Raw genomic sequence first — 22,209 nt, forward strand, 5'->3', positions numbered from 1 at the left:
GTCAGCGCTCTGATTTTTGTTCAGTTTCCTGCTTGTCTCCCTGAGTGCTGTTTCCCCTAAACTGCGGTTGCTATTTATTCCTTCCTTGCCTGCTCTCCAGTTAGGGCTGGAGTATTGTGAGCGGTTTCCTATATGCTGTGGACTAGTTGCTGTCTCCAGTTTTCTTGTTTCAAGTTCACCTGGTATGCAGTTTCCTGTCTCCTGGTTCCTGGTTTGTGTTTTTCTTGCATTTTTTGGACATTAAAAATCATGTATTCCTGTATCAAGCCTGCCATCTTGGCATCTTGGAGTTTGTCACCGCCATTATTGGACAGGAGAATGACTGAAATTCAATGGTCAAATCAACGTCGGAAACCAACATTGATTATCGTCGTCAAAAAACATGTTTCAACGTATTTGTGTTGTAAAATGACCAAAATTCAATGGTCGAATCAACATCAGAATCCAACATTGATTAAATGTCGTCAAAAAGCATGTTTCTACGTTGTATTTGTGTTGTAAAATTATCAAAATTCAATGGTCAAATCAACATCGGAAACCAACTTTGAAAAAATGTCGTCAAAAAGCGTGTTTCTACGTTGTATTTGTGTTGTAAAATTATCAAAATTCAATGGTCAAATCAACATCGGAAACCAACTTTGAAAAAATGTCGTCAAAAAGCGTGTTTCTACGTTGTATTTGTGTTGTAAAATTACGAAAATTCAATGGTCAATGTCAGAAACCAAGGTTGATTAAATGTCGTCAAAAAGCATGTTGCAACATATTTGTGGTGTAAAATGACCAAAATTCAATGGTCAAATCAACATCAGAAACCAACATTGATCAAACGTAATTAAGAAGTATTTTAATGTATCTATTTTTCAATGTTTTATTGGGGTTGTAAAATGACCAAAATTCAATGGTCAAATCAACGTCAGAAAACATTGATTAAATATTATCAAAAAGCCGTTTTTTTCAACATGTTTGTGTTGTAAAATGACCAAAATTCAATGGTCAAATCAATGTCAGAAATCCATCCATCCATTATCTACCGCTTATTCCAGCCTATCTCAGCTACAATTGGGCGGAAGGTGGGGTACACACATGGATTAAATGTCGTCAAAAAGCATCTTTCAATCTTGTATTGGTGCTGTAAAATGACCGAAATTCAATGGTCAAATCAATGTCAGAGACCAACATCGATTAAATGAAATCTAAAAAAATTCAAATGGTCAAATCAACATCAGAAACCAACATTGATTAAATGTATTTAAAAAGCATGTTTCAACGTTGTATTTGTGCTGTAGAAAGATAAAGTAAACGGTCAAATTAACGTCATAAACCAACAATGATTAAATGTAATCAAAAAGCATGTTGTTTCAACCTATTTGTGTTGTAAAATGACCAAAATAAATGGTCATCAACATCAGAAACCAACATTGATTAAATGTCATCAAAAAGCATGTTTCACTCTTGTAGCGGTGTTGTTAAATGACCGAAATTCAATGGTCAAATCAAAGTCAGAAACCAACATTGATTAAATGTAATCAAAAAGCATGTTTCAACGTTGTATTTGTGTTGTAAAATGACCAAAATTCAATGGTCAAATCAACGTTAGAAACAAACATTGAATAAACGTCGTCAACAAACATGTTTCAACGTTACATTCGTGTTGTGAAATGACCAAAATTCAATGGTGAAATCAACGTCAGAAACCAACATTGATTAAATGTAATTAAAAAGTGTTTTGATCTATCTGAGTTGTAAAATGACCAAAATTCAATGGTCAAATCAACGTCAGAAACCAACATGGACTAAATGTCGTCAAAAAGCATTTTTCAATGTTTTATAGGTGTTGTAAAATGACCAAAATTTAATGGCCAAATCAACGTCAGAAAACATTGATTAAATATCATCAAAAAGCATGTTTTTTCAACATGTTTGTGTTGTAAAATGACCAAAATTCAGTGGTCAAATCAATGTCAGAAATCCATCCATCCATTATCTACCGCTTATTCCAGTGTATCTCAGCTACAATTGGGCGGAAGGCGGGATACACACATGGATTAAATGTCATCAAAAAGCATGTTTCACTCTTGTATCGGTGTTGTTAAATGACCGAAATTCAATGGTCAAATCAATGTCAGAAACCAACATTGATTAAATGTAATCAAAAAGCATGTTTCACTCTTGTATCGGTGTTGTTAAATGACCAAAATTCAATGGTCAAATCAACATCAGAAATCAATCAATGTTTATTTATACAGCCCTAAATCACAAATGTCTCAAAGGACTGCACAAACCAATACGACTACGACATCCTCAGAAGAACCCACATAAGGGCAAGGAAAACTCACACCCAGTGGGATGTCGGTGACAGTGATGACTATGAGAACCTTGGAGAGGACCGCAAATGTGGGCAACCCCTCCTCCCTAGGGGACCGAAAGCAATGGACGTCGAGCGGGTCTAACATGATACTGTGAAAGTTCAATCCATAGTGGATCCAACACAGCCGCGAGAGTTCAGTTCAAAGCGGATCCAAGACATCAGCGAGAGTCCCGTCCACAAGAAACCATCCCAAGCGGGGTCGGATCAGCAGCGTAGAGATGTCCCCAACCGATACACAGGCGAGCGGTCCATCCTGGGTCCCGACGAGCAGTCCATCCTGGGTCTCGACTCTGGACAGCCAGTACTTCATCCATGGTCATCGGACCGGACCCCCTCCACAAGGGAGGGGGGGACAGAGGAGAAAAAGAAAAGAAGCGGCAGATCAACTGGTCTAAAAAGGAGGTCTATTTAAAGGCTAGAGTATACAAATGAGTTTTATGGTGAGACTTAAATGCTTCTACTGAGGTAGCATCTCAAACTGTTACCGGGAGGGCATTCCAGAGTACTGGAGCCCGAACAGAAAACGCTCTATAGCCCGCAGACCTTTTTTGGGCTTTAGGAATCACTAATAAGCCAGAGTCCTTGGAACGCAGATTTCTTGCCGGGACATATGGTACAATACAATCGGCAAGATAGGATGGAGCTAGACCGTGTAGTATTTTATACGTAAGTAGTAAAACCTTGAAGTCACATCTCAAGTGCACAGGAAGCAGAGGTGGGTAGAGTAGTCAGAAATTGTACTCAAGTAAGAGTACAGTTACTTTAGAGATTTATTACTCAAGTAAAAGTAAGGAGTAGTCACCCAAATATTTACTTGAGTAAAAGTAAAAAGTATGTTGTGAAAAAACTACTTAAGTACTGAGTAACTGATGAGTAACCTGATTACGGCAAAAAATAATGCACAAAAACATAAAAATAGCAATGAGCAAATTCAGAGCCAGGAATATCTCTTAAGCAACAAAAACAATATCATATATTAAATAATAATACATTAAAATAAAATTTAAAAAATGGCACATTGAGCCACAATAACTTAACAGCACCATAGCCTCAGTAGGCATTTATTGATTTGATTGATTGATTAAAACTTGTAAAAGTAGATTGCACAGTACAGTACATATTCCGTACATTTGACCGCTAAATGGTAACACCCCAATAAGTTTTTCAACGTTTATCAATTACTTAGTAAATGACCAAGTCGAGGTGATCTACCTCATATATACATACACACACATATCATTTATACACACGCAAATCATACATATATATATATATACATATATGTATATATATATATATATATATATATATATATATATATATATACATATATATATATATATATATATATATATATATATATATAGATACATACATTTATATATACAGTATATAATTTATATTTATTTATTTTGCCGTTTTTGTTCACATGTTGAAGGTGTTTTAATGAATATACATGAATGTTTAACATATAGATTCCTATCTTTCATGAAGACAAGAATATAAGTTGGTGTATTACCTAATTCTGATGACTTGCAATGATTGGAATCAGACGTTCACGTTTTCAAATGGAGGAGAAAAAAGTTCCTCTTTTCTGTCTAATACCACATGAAAGTTGTTGGTTTTTGGCATCTCATCTGTCCAGCTTCCATATTCGTTTTTATACACTCTACAAGAAATACACTGGCAGCAAACTTCGTAGCTTGCTAGATTGTTTGCGCTGGCTTTGGGAGACTCTTATTTTGTTAGTGCAGGCGCGATGGAGCGGCACTTTTATTGTGAAGACAGGAACTGTGCGATCAGTCTTTAGGCTTTTGACGGGAAGTACGGTTGAAATAAAAAGTGTCTTTTTTTCCTTTACACTTTTGATTGATTGATTGAAACTTTTATTGGTAGATTGCACAGTACAGTACATAATCCGTACAATTGACCACTAAATGGTAACACCCGAATACGTTTTTTAACTTGTTTAAATCGGGTCATGTGACCGCCTGGCTATGTTTGATTGGTCCAACGTCACCAGTGACAGCATGTGATTGGTGAAACGCAGGCATGCGTAGATTCTACTTTGAAGTTCTGTCATTAACCAAAACAAACATTAATAGATCGATAAAAAAAGTAGCGAGTAGCGAGCTGAATGTAGATAAATGGAACGGAGTAAAAGTAGCGTTTCTTCTCTATAAATATACTCAAGTAAAAGTAAAAGTATGTTTCATAAAAACTACTCGTAGAAGTACAATTTATCCCAAAAGTTACTCAAGTAAATGTAACGGAGTAAATGTAGCGCGTTACTACCCACCTCTGACAGGAAGCCAGTGCAGGTGAGCCAGTATAGGCATAATGTGATCAAACTTTCTTGTTATTGTCAAAAGTCTAGCAGCCGCATTTTGAATCAACTGTAATCGTTTAATGCTAGACATGGGGAGACCCGAAAATAATACGTTACAGTAATCGAGACGAGTCGTAACAAACGCATGGATGGATCTCAGCGTCTTTAGAGGACAAAATGAAGCGAATTTTAGCGATATTACGGAGAGGAAAGAAGGCTATTTTAGTAACGCTTTTAATGTGTCACTCAAAGGAGAGAGTTGGTTCGAAGGTAATACCCAGATTCTTTACCGAGTCGCCTTGTTTAATTGTTTCGTCGTCAAATGTTAAAGTTGTATTATTAAATAGAGGTCGGTGTCTAGCAGGACCGATAATCAGCATTTCCGTTTTTTTGGCGTTGAGTTGCAAAAAGTTAGCTGACATCCATTGTTTAATTTCATTAAGACACGCCTCCAGCTGACTACAATCCGGCGTGTTGGTCAGCTTTAGGGGCATGTAGTGTTGGGTGTCATCAGCATAACAGTGAAAGCTAATACCGTATTTGCGTATGACGTCACCCAGCGGCAGCATGTAGATGCTGAAGAGTGCAGGGCCAAGGACCAAACCCTGGGGAACTCCACACGTTAGCTTAACATAGTCCGAGGTCACACTGTTATGGGAGACGCACTGCACCCTGACAGTAAGATAAGAGTTAAACCAAGACAGGGCTAAGTCTGACATACCAATTCGTGTTTTGATACGCTCTAATAAAATATTATGATCGACGGTATTGAAAGCAGCGCTAAGATCCAGGAGCAGCAATATAGATGATGCATCAGAATCCATCGTTAGCAATAGATCATTAGTCATTTTTGCGAGGGCTGTCTCCGTAGAGTTATTTGCCCTGAACGGATTTAAAGGTTTCACATAGATTGTTAGCCGCTAAGTGTTCATTTAGCTGCTCTGCAACAATTTTTTCTAGGATTTTCGGTAGTTTACCTTGAGGTCAGGATCGAGGTTAGGTCTTTTAAGGAGAGGATGAATAACCGCTTTTTTGAATGCTTGGGGAACAGTGCCCGAGGAACGTGATAAGTTTATAATATTTAGCACTGATGGACCTAATAATACAAAGAGCTCCTTGATAAGTTTCCCAGGAAGTGGGTCAAGAAAACATGTTGTTTGTGTTTTTCCATTTACACGTCGTAACAAATCTTCTAATGTTATTTCATCAAAACGGGAGAAACTATTTTGGATATTTGCAGTATCCGCCATATATACATTCGTATCTGTGTTAATAGAACCCAGTTGTAGCTGGGACGCATTATCTTTAATCTCCCTTCTAATAAGTTCAATTTTCTTATTAAAGAAATTCATAAAGTCATTTGCTGAGTGGGTGGAGCTACTGGAAGGAGTCCCTTGTTGGGTTAGCGATGCTACTGTACTAAACAAAAATTTTGGATCGTTTTTATTAAGGCAGATGAGATTTGAGTAATATTTAGCTTTAGCTAAGGTAAGCATGCGTTTATAAGTTATTAAACTATCATTCCATGCTTGATGGTGCACCTCAAGTTTAGTCGTGCGCCATTTGCGTTCCAGCTTTCTACATAATAATTTCTGAGCTCTAGTTTCTTCTGTAAAACATGGCGTACGCCTTTTTGGAGCCCTTTTTAACTTCAGTGGTGCTATACTATCAATGGTTTCGCGCAGGGCGTCGTTAAAGTTGTTAGTGAGGTTATCAAAAGAGCCCAAATACTTTGGGAATGGTGCCATTACCGAGGGCAGTAGGCCAGCAAGAGTCGTTGTTGTGGCAGCATTAATGTTGCGGCTGCTCTAGCAGTTATTATTATTATTAGCTTGCCGAACATGAGTCTGAACTTAGCATTTTATAAGGTAATGATCGGACACTACTTTAGTATACGGGAGTATCATAACTTTGGAAACGGCGATACCCCTGACAAGCACTAGGTCTATCGTATTACCGCTGCGATGCGTCGGTTCATTTATTATTTGTACTATCAATTATAGTCTGGAGCGCCACGCACGGTGGGTCCGATGGGGTATTCATATGGATATTAAAGTCCATCATTATAATTATATTATCGGCGTGCGTCACTAGATCAGCAACAAATTCTGAGAATTCACTGATAAAGTCCGAATAGGGCCCTGGAAGGCGGTAGATAACAGCCAGGCATAGAGCCAGCGGTGTGACAGACCTAATAGAAAGCACCTCAAACGATTTATATTTATTATTTAAGTTAGGACTAAGGTTAAAGTTTTCGTTGTATATTAGTGCGACCCCTCCCCCCCCCACCCCTTTTAAGGGGGACGGGCAATATGCGCATTCGTATAGTTAGGAGGAGATGCCACATTCAGCGCAAAAAACGTCGTCTGGTTTAAGCCAGGTTTCGCTGAGACCGATGACGTTAAGATTGTTGTCTCTAATGACCTCATTAACTAATAAAGTTTTGGGAGACAATGATCTTATGTTTAGAAAGCCCGTAATATAGGTAGTGGGCTGGTTTAAGGAGTTTTTGATAAAATTATCCGTAGTAGCAATATTAATTATGTTGTGTTTATTATTCGCAGTGCACGTAAAATAATTCCGACCATATCTAGGAATTGATATGACGGGAATTTTCAGACTGTCTAGTTGGTGCTGCGATAAACTGAACGCATCATAATTTGCCACCTCAGTAGAACGCATGTCTAACTCTGACATAGTCATAGCAGAAAAAACATTATGTGAGTTGTGTATTATTGTAAGAAAATTGCTATGTGTACAGGGATTATCCAGCCTGGCGCTGGCTAGTTCTAATTTAACTGACTCCTCACCCAGATTAGCAGGCTCTAGTGCAGTTAGTCAAATGTGGCTCAAAGAGAAATCTATGTTCCGAGACAAGAGGATAGCGCCTTCCCGGTTAGAGTGAAGGCCGTCTCTCAACAGCAAGCCAGGTTTGCCCCAGAAAGAGGGCCAATTATCAATAAACGTTAGTCCCTGTTGTCAACAGAAGCTAGCCAGCCACTTGTTAAGCGAGACTAACCTGCTATATCTCTCATCATTGCCTCTTCCAGGCAGGGGGCCAGAGACAATTACTCGATGCCTGGACATCTTTCTAGCGAGATCACAAGTCCTGGCTATGTTTCTCTTTGTAATCTCTGATTGTCTCATCCTAACGTCACTGGAGCCAACGTGTACAACTATGTTCGCATAACTAGTGGTGCGATTAGCCTGTCGTACGTGTTTACTAGGCCTGTTGTGAGTTAGCTCCCTAAGATTAGCTTCAATGTCAGGTGCTCTGGCCCAGGGAATACACTTAATTGTGGCTGGTTTGCTAAGCTTTATGTTTCGGGTGATGGAGTCTCCTATGACTAAAGTGTGGTGCCTGGTAGACTGGGGTGTAAGACTAGCTAAAGAGCTAAATCTATTATGTGTCTCAACCGGTACACCGCTAGTTAGCTCGCTACAGCTAACGCTAGCAGATGTGTCCGCAGCATCTAAAGTTACGAAATTACAGCGCTCTAACTGGCGGACACGGCTCTCTAGCAGAGCCAACCTATCCATGAGTAAGGTGCACGAAGCGCAGGAAGCCATACTCACAGAACTTTCTGTCGCCGAATGGAGTGCCAGCTGTCTTCGGGAAGCAGTGGTCATGGTGGCGGGGGAGTAGCTTCTTTCAGACCGGCGCTGCCTTTCTCCGCTAGCCTCGTTACTTAGCAGCTAGCTAGCTGAGGGCGGAGTGGTGAGACAGAAATCGCGATGATTTGCAAGTTAAATGGAACAATTAAATATGTTCGAGAAGTTGTAAAAAAAGCTACAAAACAGTTAAAAGCACAAAGATAGAACGATACTTAGCTTTTTTGCAACAAAAGCAGTCAGTGAGCAGTCAGCAAGCAGTTACTCACTTCAAGTGCATGTATTTGAACTAACTGTAATCGTTTTGTGCTGTAAAATGTAAAATTCAATGGTCAAATCAACGTCAGAAACCAACATTGATTAAATGTCATCAAAAAGCATGTTTCAATGTAGTACTTGTGTTGTAAAATGACCAAAATTCAATGGTCAAATCAACCTCAGAAACCAACATTGAATAAACGTTGTCTAAAAGCATTTTGAGTTGCTCAATGTCAGGACCTTTGTCGTGCCTGCTTTAACAGCCAAAAAAAAAAAGCTTTTGGAAGCTTGCCTAATTCCTAGAGAGGGTTTCTGATATACTATTTCCAACATAGTATTTCCAGATTTAATGACTTTGAAGTCAAGCATAAAGCTAAGACACATGTTCAGGCATTGAAAGTGTTGAGGGGTTAAAACATGTTATTTAGGGCCGCACTTTGGACAAGTGGTGGCTTGTACTTCACTCTTACATAACAATGTCAGGGTAAGAAGCAGAGGAGGTAAATACGTTCGTTACCTCGCACAACCTTGTCACGCCACGATGACGGCGCTATAATTACCTGCGAGGAACCACCTAAAGGTAGAGTGCAGATGGGGAAAAGGGATGACGTCAGCATGGGCGGGGCCACACGGTTAAGCAGAGGAGGCCAATACAGCAAATTATAGCACCGACCTGATACCAAGTAATCGCGGGGCCAGTAATGCGTCGATATGGCAACTTTTTACTTTAATATTCAATCTTCTGATTTTGCCGAAAATTAGCTGATAATAATTATAATTACATATTTTAGGCCAACAAATATTGCAAGTCAGCAGTTTAAGACGGATAGCAGTATCAATACAACAATGCATTTTTCACTTTTATTACAAGGGGTATTAGGTGGAAGGCCCACACACAATTGATTGTGCCAAATAAAAGTAAATAGGAATGTTTTAATCAGGGCTTTATGCTGCTGATTCAAATACCAATCATCCATGAGTGAACTCGGCTGATACCGATCACATGTATTAACTGTACATTTCCCCATGTATTTATGGTGAGTGCTACATTGACAATATCAACACATTGTTTTAAAAAGTATCTCCTCATTCTGTTTTATTAAACACAATTGTTTGATCAAAACAAACTCAATAGCACACAATTATTAAACAAAAGCAAAAAAAAAAATAAAAAATTATTGGAATCATTGGCACCTCTGGAAATGTTAATCTGGACGGCGTGGCGCAGTGGGAGAGTGGCTGTGCGCAACCCATGGTTCAATCCCCACCTAGTACCAACCTCGTCACGTCCGTTGTGTCCTGAGCAAGACACTTCACCCTTGCTCCTGATGGGTGCTGGTTAGCGCCTTGCATGGCAGCTCCTTCCATCAGTGTGTGAATGGGTAAATGTGGAAATAGTGTCAAAGCGCTTTGAGTACCTTGAAGGTAGAAAAGCGCTATACAAGTGCAACCCATTTATCATTATTTATTTCTACTCTGTAATAACTCAATTTATAGCAGCGTAATCGATCATTTCAACTGCACAAACCAGCACGAACAAATGAGACGATTTTGTTATTGTTTGGAACATAAATTAGACTGTTTTCAGGTTGGCTTGTGACGTCACTTCTGCAACTGTTTATCTTTAATAACGCTGAAATATTGCAAAATAGTCTTATATTAACTCCATAAAGAAATGAGACCATTTCCACGATGATGTCACCTCCAGAAATTTGAAATGTTAAGAAAATGAAAACTGTCACGCTTTGGTTGCCTGATAGCGATTATTTGATCCACGATGCAGATAGCAGGAGACGGGGTGTGGATACAAGGTATTTGATACAAACAAAGACAAAAAAAACACTAAGAGTCTTAAAAATGCACGCCAAACAAACAGTAATGCGCTTGGGGATGCACAAAAGAACCTCAGACTACTTGGGAACAAACGTACTGGGAAGTCTTAAACAAGAGAGCAGCGTTTGACAGCGCTCAATAGTGCTCGAAGGCGCTCGACAGCGTTACACAGCGTTCGGCAGCGTTACACAGCGCTCAAGAGTGCTCCAAAGCGTTCAACACCATTTAACAGTGCTCAAAAGCGCTCAACAACGTTACACAGTGCTCAACAGCGTTCATTAGCCCTCAACAGCGCTCGACAGCATTTAACCATGTTCACCAGCGTTTATAAGCGCGCAATGGTGTTGGACAGCGTTTTAACAGCGCTCAATAGTGCTCAACAGCGTTACAAAGCATTACACAGCGCTCAACAACATTCAACAGTTTTTGACAGCGTTCAAAAGCGCTCAATAGTGGTCGACAGCGTTTCACAGCGCTTGACAGCGTTATACAGCGCTCAATAGTGCTCAACAACGTTACACAGCGTTCAACACCGTTTAACAGTGCTCGACAGCCTTCAACATCGTTCAACACCGTTTGACAGCGTTACACAGCGCTCAACAGCGTTTGACAGCGTTACACAGCGTTTAACAGCACTCAACAGCGTTTAACAGGGTTCGACACCGTTCAACAGCGTTTAACAGTGCTCAATTGCCCTCAACAGCGTTCAACATCGTTCAACACCGTTTGACAGCGTTACACAGCGCTCAACAGCGTTTGACAGCGTTACACAGCGTTTAACAGCACTCAACAGCGTTTAACAGGGTTCGACACCGTTCAACAGCGTTTAACAGTGCTCAATAGTGTTTAACGATGTTCAACAGCCTTTATAAGCGCTCAATAGCGTTGGACAGCGCTCAACAGCGTTTGACAGGGTTCGACACCGTTCAACAGCGTTTAACGGTGCTTAATTGCCCTCGACAGCGCCCGACAGCGTTTAACGATGTTCAACAGCGTTTATAAGCGCTCAATAGCGTTGTACAGCGCTAAACAGCGCTTGACAGCGTTTGACAGCGCTCAATAGTGCTCGACTGTGCTCGAGGTGGGATGACCCGGAACAACTATGCACACTCCGCGCAGAAAAACCCATAGCCCGGGGATCGAACACAGAACTACTGTGAGGCACGAACGCCATCCACTGCTCTGTCACCATCACTAGTATCTGCAAAATGCATGTGTTTCACGAGACATGTGAGTGGTACATGAGGATTTAAACTTGAAAGTATTTGTACAACATTTCACTGGACAACACACGACACGGTTCCTTCAAGTGACCTATTAAATATAAGCCTTAAATGCTGTTAGATAGCTGCTTGTAATGAAACACAAAGACATAACCACTCAATGTCGGAAACCACTTGCCACAAAAAACATTGTTAGCCAAAAGTTAATTAGGCTAATGCTTTAAAATTGTCATTATTCCCACAGTAAAGTCATGAGATTTTTATGAATTATAAACATAGTAATTTAGGTTATCTACTGCCTTTTGGTTTTGCAGGAATGCACTGCATTTACTACTGGGAAACACTATTTTAGATTTTCCGGTGTTTTACTGTTGCTATTTAACAATCGCTTGCCGTAGTTTTTACGGTAATTTTCAACAGTGTACATCAACAATATACTGTAGAAGAACAAAATAAAACACATTTGTGAAAACTTGCCTAACCCATTGTGCTACTGACTGTGCTTGGTATCGACACAGTCAATACAGTATCTGGGTCGTTCCGCCCAACCCTCTTAAGCAGCGAGTCCGGCAGGCGCTTCACCAGAGAAGACAGGATGAAGGCGGCGGAGAAGCAGAAAGAAGTTCTTGTCAAGTCTCCGAGTAAGAAAGAGAAGGATCAGGTATGTGAGAACATTTTTTGGCAACGTTGCTGCCTTGTGTCACCTCGAGACTAAAACAAACATTGAACAGAGACTTATCCAGCACAGATCCTGCATTTTCACATACTGTCAAATGATTTCTAGAAGTCATGAAGCAGTAAACCAATAAGTTGTTTTGCAAGCATTGGCATACTATTACAGTAAAGAGTAACCTTAAAAATCATTACTAAGACTCAAAAAATGGTAGAGAATGAATAAGACATTTACTTTAATATAAAATACCAGTCATATAAGTTATTGTTGCATCGGTGGTAATACAATAGTAGTTTCAAGGTAAAGTCAGTTAAGTATATGAATGAGTACGTTGTGTGTAAAGAAAAGGGAGCTCAAGGCGGCAACAATGAAACAGGTCAAACCAGTCAGTCATTGCTCATTAAATACGTTTAACAACTTTTGTATTAAGGCCGCACAACTTGCTTCCACTCGAATGGCACACTGAACTGTTTCTTAAGGCCGTCTGATTGCCGCAAATTTGCCAACTTCATGTAGAAAACAAAAGTAAATCAGCCCATTGACCATGAAATGGGACTAAAAGCACCTGATTTAGTTATATGACCCAATCCAAACAACCTTCCCTAGTCATGGCGCAAACAAAAAAAATGCAACTTACACAAAAAGTCAACACACGTTGACACACAACACAACCTGCTCACTGCACTTAGTGGATATTACAAACATGTTCAATCCATCCATTTTCTACCGCTTGTCCCTTTAGGGGCCACGGGGGGTGCTGGAGCCTATCTCAGTTGCATTCAGGCGGTGGGCGGGGTACACCCTGGACAAGTCGCCACCTCATCGCAGGGCCTACACAGATAGACAGACAACATTCACACTCACATTCACACACTAGGGCCAATTTAGTGTTGCCAATCAACCTATCCCCAGGTGCATGTCCAATCACCACAGATAATTCAAAATTCACAACAATGCATGATGGGACAAATGCAAAACACTCATTGTAGCTGGTTGATATTTTTGATTGATTACAAAACTTAAGGGAGGTCGTTACGGAAGTAAAAAAAAAAGGTACAAGTCGAATTTTCACATATTTTTAATATCTAATTATGTTAATTACGAATTATATATCCATTATACTAGTATAATATGTACTGATGAATATGTATAGGCTTTATATCAGACCAGGGTAAATGGCGCCGAATAGTCCCTAATAATTTTTTTTAGATCTTTAAGATGGAAACTGTAGCTGCGATTATGATGTGCAGTGATGTTTTCAAATGACCATAAGTCTTGAACTATACAAAGTACTTCATTGGTTGGAATCTGCGCTTTTGCATGATATACTAGTTACTATGGTAATTAATTAGTTATTATGGTAATCAAAGTCACAGCAGCTCAGAAGAGGCACCAAGCAGTGTGGGTGGGGAGCATTTCCACAGAGTGTCAGCCTGAAATGTGGGTGTCAGGGACAGATGCGGAAGGAGATTTTTACAACGAAGTTCTAGAGCTTAGTGATATATCAGATATATCAGAGTGTAGGTGCTTTTATTACCCTTCATGTTCATATTTACCTGTTTTTATTGCATTTGTGTTATGTTCCCTTGATTGTAAAATATGTCGATCGATATTCAGTGTTTTATTGTTCATAGTTAATATTGTAAATCCCGCAATCTTTATTTTCATGTACATTCTGGGTGTCTCATTCAGTAAATAAATGTAAAATTCCATTAAGTTTTTTTCAGGCGGTCTGTCATAACGCTTTTAGCATTCAGACATACATTATTGTGTGGTATTGGTGGTTCCTAAAATTAGATATACTGGCCCCCAGACACATTTTCTTCTCTATATTTGGCCCCCCAAAGCAAAATAATTGCCCAGGCCTGCTATATATATTAGTACTTTACATGCAGTCCGATTGTTTGGTTTTTTTTGCGCAATATGAAGTGAAGTTAATTATATTTATACAGCGCTTTTCTCTAGTGACTCAAAGCACTTTTACTGTACATATTGAAACCTAATATCTAAGTTACATTTAAACCAGTGTGGGTGGCATTGGGAGCAGGTGGGTAAAGTGTCTTGCCCAAGGACATAACGTCAGTGACTAGGACGGCGGGAACGGGGATCGAACCTGGAACCCTCAAGTTGCTGGCACGGCCAGTCCACTAACCGGGCTATGCCGCCCTAATGTGGCCCCCAAGTAAAAAAGTTTAGACACCCCTGGAATAAAACAAACAAAAGAAGCACAGTGAATGTACCAGGGCCCTCATGTAACAAAGCTTGCGTACGCACAAAAACCTGACGCATGTCGTCTATCACGGCAAAGATGAAATGTATCAAGACCGACGTTGACGTGGAAATGTGCACTGCCTCACAGCAACTTCATGGCTGCTGTACGTACATTTCATCCTTGGCATAAAAAAGTGCCAACTTTTACCCCTCAGACTGATTGATGTGCGCTTTAGAGACATATGAACAATGACTGGCTTACGCACAGTGGCTACTTTAAATATAATTTGTGTATTCATGAGCGGGTGTGACAAGTCTCACTGACATCTGGGACCAATTTCAAGTTCAGTTCAGTTCAGTTCAGTTTCGGATTATTTGGAACATGCATACGATACGATGTAATGCATCACATAATAATTCCAGTTGTTTAATTACAGCACGTCCGAAAAGGAGTAGGAAGAAGCTGATCTTATTTAATCCTGCCCCTTTTCATACCATAACAATGTTATCCCATTTCCTTGTGCTCTGTAAAAGAATAGTGAATAAATAGATAATAAATAAATAATATACCTTAGTAAGTAAACAAATATTTAATGAGTAGTCATTATCTAAAAAAAAAAAGGGTTCAAGATTCTCATCATAATTGTTGTTCTGTGTACTTTGTTAACACTTGTAGTTTGAACAGTCTCTTAAACAGAATTATATTGGTGCTTTGTTTGATTTCTTTGGTAAATCCATTCCATAATTTAATTATGCCAAAGGTTTTAAGTGTTGTACGAGCATACACATGTTTTGAATTAGATTTTCCTCTAGTTATGTCCCCTCTTTAGTTGTGAAGAACTGTTGTACATGTTTGGGTAGCAGGTTATAGTTTGCTTTGAACATAATTGCAAATGCACTAAATCGTTGAATTTCAATAATTGGGATTCAATAAATAAAGTGTTTGTATGTTCTCTTTATCCAACATGATGTATTATTCTAACTGAGCTTTTATGTAACACCGTTAGTGAATGAAGCGCACATTTGTAGTTATTTCCCCATATTTCTACACAATAACTCAGATATGGTAACGCTAGTGAGCAGTAAAGAATATGAAGTGATTTTTGGTCTACAACATGTTTTGCTTTATTCAGTATTGATGTGTTTCTTGCTACTTTATGTTTTATATTTTTAAATGAGATTTCCAATTCATTTTATCATTTATTATTGCACCCTAAAATCAGTTTTCTTTTACCCCTTAAATATTTACTCTATTCGTGATTGTGTTTGACTTTCTCTTCTACTGTTACCAAATAGCATTGTATTAGTCTTACTGAGAATCAAAGAGTCTGTTTTTTTCAAACCATCTTTTTAATTTGTTCATTTCTTCTGTAATTATTTGTATTAACTTCTGTGTGTTCTCTACTGAACAAAACACAGTCGTACCATCTGCAAATAATACTTCCTTTAAAACCTTTTGTGAGTTGATTGCGATGTAAAAAATAAATATGGCTTTGTGAGTGCACACACTTTAACAGATCTGAACATCACAACCTGACATTGAATAAAAGTCGTCAAAAAGCGTGTTGTTTCAATGTTGTATTTATGTTGAAAAATAACCAAAATTCAATGGTTAAATCAACGTCAGAAACCAACATTGAATAAACATTGTCAAAAAGCATGTTGTTTCAATGTTGTATTTGTGTTCTAAAATGACAAAAATTCAAGGGTCAAATCAACTTCACAACCTGACATTGAATAAACGTTGTCAAAAAGTATGTTGTTTCAACGTTGTAATATTCTCAAATGTCCAAAATTTAATGGTCAATTCAATGTCACAACCTGACATTGATTAGACATCGATAAAAAAAGCATTTTGTTTCCGAGTTGTATTTGTGTTGTAAAATGACCAAAATTCAATGGTCAAATCAACGTCACAACCCAACATTGATTAAACATCGTCAAAAAGCACGTTGTTTCAACGTTGTATTTGTTTTGTAAAATGACCAAAATTCAATGGTCAAATCAACGTCACAACCTGACATTGAATAAACGTTGTCAAAAAGCATGTTGTTTATAATGTTCTAAAATGACCAAAATTCAAATGTCAAATCAACGTCACAACCTGACATTGAGTAAACGTTGTCAAAAAGCATGATGTTTCAACGTTGTTATGTTGTAAAATGTCCAAAATTAAATAGTCAAATCAACGTCACAACCCAACATTAATTAAACATCAACAAAAAGCGTGTTGTTTCAACGTTGTATTTATGTTGAAAAATGACCAAAATTCAATGGTCAAATCAACGTCACAACCTGACATTGAATAAACGTTGTCAAAAAAAATGATGTTTCAACGTTGTAATGTTGTAAAATGTCCAAAATTAAATAGTCAAATCAACGTCACTACCCAACATTGATTAAACATCAACAAAAAGCGTGTTGTTTCAACGTTATATTTATGTTGAAAAATGACCAAAATTCAATGGTCAAATCAACGTCACAACCTGACATTGAATAAACGTTGTCAAAAAGCATGTTGTTTTAAATGTTGTAATGTTGTAAAATGACCGAAATTCAATGGTCAAATCAACGTCACAACCCAACATTGATTAAACATTGTCAAAAACCGTATTGTTTCAACGTTGTATTTATGTTGAAAAATGACCAAAATTTAATGGTTAAATCAACATCAGAAACCAACATTGAATAAACATTGTCAAAAAAGCATGTTGTTTCAATGTTGTATTTGTGTTGTAAAATGACCAAAATTCAATGGTTAAATCAACATCAGAAACCAACATTGAATAAACATTGTCAAAAAGTATGTTGTTTTAATGTTGTATTTGTGTTGTAAAATGACAAAAATTCAATGGTCAAATCAATGTCACAACCTGACATTGATTAAACATCATCAAATTGCATGATGTTTCCACGATGCATTTGTATTGTAAAATTACCAAAAGTCAATGGTCAAATCAACATCAGAAACCAACACTGATTAAACGTTGAAAGGGTAAAGTAATTTTTACTAGCGTACGTAGTTTTCTGGATATTAACTTACGTCTGTTTTTAGTAGGATCGCCATGCAACTCTCGTTACATGAGGAGTTCCCCCCCAAAAAACTACAATAAAAAAGACTGCTGGGACCAGGTAAAAAAAAAAAAAGCGAGCAGGGGAAGAGTAAAAAACATGTTAATCACAAAATGTGTAAAGAACAAAAAACTTTGAAGAGCATACTTGGAAGTGGAAAATAAAGTACAATACTGTGTTTTCCTGCCTTGAACACAACACTCATTACCGAGCGGCTGTCAGTGTGCATGATAGACACAAGAAACCCAAAATAACACGAGAAGAGGGTAACCAATAGAACATACAGAGCAGAACATAACAACTTTAACACTGGCAATCCTAGAGAAGTGAAGTGAATTATATTTATATAGCGCTTTTCTCAAGTGACTCAAATCGCTTTACATAGTGACACCCACTATCTAAGTTACATTTAAACCAGTGTGGGTGGCACTGGGAGCAGGTGGGTAAAGTGTCTTGCCCAAGGACACAATGGCAGTGACTAGGATGGCACAAGCGGGAATCGAACCTGCAACCCTCATGTTGCTGGCACGGCCACTCTACCAACCGAGCTATGCCGCTCCATAGAAGTTCACTAATGTGAAAATAATAGTAATGAGTTTGCTCATTTTACCTCTAGGCCAGGCCTGGGCAATTATTTTAACCCGGGGGCCAAATTTAGAGAAAAAAATGTGTCTGGGGCCCGGTATATTTATTTTTAGGAACACTAATACAAAACCTCACCATAACGTCTTATTGAATGTTAAAAACGTTAAAAAACGGAATGGAATTTTACATTTTCTACTGAATTAGACACCCAGAATGTACATGAAAATAAAGAATGTGGGATTTACAATATTAACTATGAAGGATAAAACACTGAATATTGACAACATATGAACGTCACCCCCCCTCTCCATCCACATATTTTACAAACGCAACAAACAGTGAAATAGGAAGGTGAAGGGTAAATAAAAACAAAAAAACACCTACAATCTGATATATGTGATATATCACTAAGCTTTAAAACTTTGCTGTAAAAATCTCCTTCCACGTCTGTCCCCGACACCCACATTTTAGATTCTGGAAACCTTCTGTGGAAACACTCCCCACCCACACTGCTTGGTGCCTTGTCTGAGCTGCTGTGACTTACATTACCATAGTAACTAATTAGATGACCACAGTAACTAATTGGATGACCATAGTAACGAATTAGATGACCATAGTAACTAATTAGATTTGAATGTCCGGCAGGCCAGATTGAAAAGCTTAACGGGCTGCATGTGGCCCCCGGGCCTTAATTTGCCCAGGTCTGCTTTAGGCGATCAAGAGAATGTGGTCAAATGCCCATCCCAAGCGTTTCTTGAAAAGCAACGTCGTCAATTGCCACACTTTATTCTGCTGTCACGGTTGCTATGCTGTGTTTGCTTTTTGGCGGTCAAACTTTGTTTGTACCCTTCCATCTCCATTTATTAATATCAATCTTTTTCGTCATGTGTTTTCTGTGGTGGTACTCCGTGAAAAAAGATTCAGAACCACCGTTATCGAGGATTCATTTGTGGCGTATGGCAGAGGTCCCCAACCTTTTTTTGCACCAGGGACCGGTTTAATGTAGGGATTGTTTTCACGAAATATAGCAAATAGTGCATGAAAAGTTAATACATGAAAAAACTCATCATAACGTTGAATTAGTGGGAGTCCATTTTCTATTTTCCCTTTGCTAAAAAAACTCTCCGTAGACTTTTGTTTTTTTATTTGTTTTTGCTAGTAGTAGGCTTTTGTTGGCTTTAGTATCTGATGGGTTATAGGTGATACATCACATTCATGGACAAGAGCATGGATATATAATTAAGCTAGAACAGGGGTAGGGAACCTATGGCTCGCGAGCCAGATGTGGCTCTTTTGATGACTGCATCCGGCTCTCAGATACATCTGAGCTGACATTGCTTAACACGATAAGTAATGAATAATTCCACTTGTAATCACAGTATTAAAAATAACGTTCAATATATAAAACATTCTCATGCTTTTTTATGTTTAAGAAGTTGCGTTAATGGTAAGAAGTTATTTTTTTATTATTGGTTAGTGTGGGGGCTTGCTTTCCTGGGGGTTCTTCAGACCACCAAGCTCTGACATGGGAGCCTGTTACAGGGTTACAATATTGTTTTATTTTTCAATAAGTCTCTCAGTTGCTTTCCAGCAATTGTATTTTTCTCTTTGGTTCGCGCTCACGCTCTGGCTCCAGCCCCAACCCTGTCTCTCCTCCTGGCTGATGCTTACAGTATAACAGAGCGACATGTGATTAGATAACAAGGCCCAGGTGGGCCATTAACACACCTGTGGCTGATTTCGAGGCCAGTCCTGGGAACACCCCGCTTCGCTGCAGACCCGCAGGCCACGACCCCTCCACAGTTAGCTTCATAATAACAATGTTAATACAAAGAATGAGAGACCTATTATACTTTAGAAATGTTGGTCTTACTTAAAAATGCACGTGTTTAGTTGTGTTAAGTGTTAAAAAAAATATTATATGGCTCTTACAGAAATACATTTTTAAATATTTAGCTTTTTGGCTCTTTCAGCCAAAAAGGTTCCCGACTCCTGAGCTAGAAAATACTTGCCATTAGTTCCAATATATTTCTGTGGATTTCTATTTCCATTCTAAAAGTTATGTATTCATATTTTGTGCAATATTTCATACGTAAATACACTAATGTTTGCTTTTTTTGATCCAATTTTCCTTGCGTAAATACATCTGTTATTGCTAACTACTTGTGTAATAGGACTATGACTTAGACTTAGACTTCATTTTTATCGTCATTCAAATTTGAACTTTACAGTACAAATAAGAACGAAATTTCATTGCATTAGCTCTTGGTAGTGCAGGATAAAAAAAAAAGCAATAAGGTGCAGATATAAATAAATAGATTACTGTACAGATAAATACATTGCACTTTTTCACATGCGTCCATGTTTATGGATGTATGTTATATTTTCTTTTTTATTCCAGTAAGTTAATCTGTTATGCGTGGAGTTGGGGGGATAATTTAATTATGATGCGTTCAAGAGTGTTCCGGCCTGAGGGAAGAAGCTGTTACAGAACATGGAGGGTCTGCTACGGAGGCTACAGAACCTCTTCCTAGAGTCCAGCAGTGAAAACAGTCCTTGGTGGCGGTGGGAGGAGTCTTTGCAGATTTTCTGAGCCGTGGTAAGGCAGCGGCTTTTTGCGATCTCCTGGATATGAGGAAGAGGAGTCCTGATAATCTTTTCCTCCGTCCTCACCACTCTCTGGAGAGACTTCCTGTCTGAGGCATTAAAATGGGGCAAAGCCTGTGGTCTCATGCACTGTACAGTTGTAGCAAAACGTCAGAGTCTGGAGCATTTGTGGCCATCTGGACTTGGATTTCGGGGGAAGGGTCCAAATCATAAATCCAAAAGTTCTGTTGAATCTTTCAGTAATACCATTGCCCATTGGATGATATGGAGTCGTGTGGGATTTTTGCACTCCCGCCATCTGAAGAAGATCCTTGATAAGCCTAATTTCGAAGTTAGCTCCTTGGTCCGAATGAATCCTTTTAGGGAATCCATAGATGGAGAAAAACTTGTCCAACAGGCACCGGGCAACTTGCTCTGCTGATTGGTTTCTGCAGGGGAATGCAAGAGCCAACTTCGGGAAATGGTCTGTCACAACCAGGACATCAGTGCATTTATTGTCACCTGATTCCGCTGTCCAAAAATCAATGCACACTAATTCCATGGGAGCCGAAGTGCGGATGTTCTCAAGAGGTGCACGGGCTTCTGGTTCAGGTGTCTTACTCAAAATGCATCTCTGACAGTTGACAACATGTCTCAAGATATCTTTTTCCATTCCTATCCAGAAAAATCTTTCGCTGGCCAGAGAAAATGTCCTAGAGCGGCCCTGATGACCAGCTGCGTCATGAACGTCATGTAAGACCTGTCTCTTCAGCGAGTCTGGAACGACCAACTGAAAGATTTTCTTGTTCATGAAGCGGTCCTTCACTCGATATAGAATTCCACCACGTACTTTGAACTTATCCCAGTGTCTCAACAATCTGAGCGCACAGCTCGACTCAGTCGTTCTTTCATGTCTTGACGGTCTTTTGTGTCGGTTCACATAGAAGAGAACGCTGCTAATAGTGGGGTCCTGCTGCTGAAGATTTTGTAGTTGACTGTGAGGGACAACCACAGATGAATCTTCTTTGGGCAGCTGTAGCGATGTTGGGCTTGTTCCTGGCAGCAAAGAGACACCGCCAGTCCGGTGTGCGTCTAACACTGCGGACACTTCTCCAGCAGCAATTGCACCTCCAGGTGACTGAGAAAAAACTTGTCCTTCGGTCGATTGGCCTCCTGTAGATCGAACAGCTTGACAGTTGGTGGTCAAACGTAAAGCATGTTGTACAGTATCATTCACAACTTCATTCACTTGATCCAAAAAGGACAGATATGGCTCCTTTACCAAACGATGACTGACACAAGACTGCACAAAGGGCTCCCGACTCAAGGCATCAGCCACTGTATTCTTGGGCCCTGGCACATATTTCAGGTCAAAATCGTAAGCTGCCAGTTTTGCAACCCATCTTTGTTCACAGGCATCCAGCCTGGGCTTTGTCAAGACATAGGTCAGGGGGTTGTT

At 39.1% G+C, this 22,209-nt stretch overlaps 1 protein-coding gene across 1 annotated transcript in view; it reads left to right on the forward strand.

Moving 5' to 3' along the window:
- The first annotated feature begins 12,171 nt into the window (after positions 1–12,171).
- The window catches only part of LOC133541481 (transient receptor potential cation channel subfamily M member 5-like), a 106,869-nt gene continuing 96,831 nt past the window's right edge, over positions 12,172–22,209 (forward strand). The window contains exon 1 of the mRNA XM_061884921.1: positions 12,172–12,284. Within this exon, the coding sequence (XP_061740905.1) occupies positions 12,219–12,284 (66 nt within the window). The 5' untranslated portion in view covers positions 12,172–12,218. The remainder of the gene's footprint in view (positions 12,285–22,209) is intronic.

The sequence above is a fragment of the Nerophis ophidion genome, linkage group LG23 (assembly GCF_033978795.1).
Source record: "Nerophis ophidion isolate RoL-2023_Sa linkage group LG23, RoL_Noph_v1.0, whole genome shotgun sequence".
NCBI lineage: Eukaryota > Metazoa > Chordata > Actinopteri > Syngnathiformes > Syngnathidae > Nerophis > Nerophis ophidion.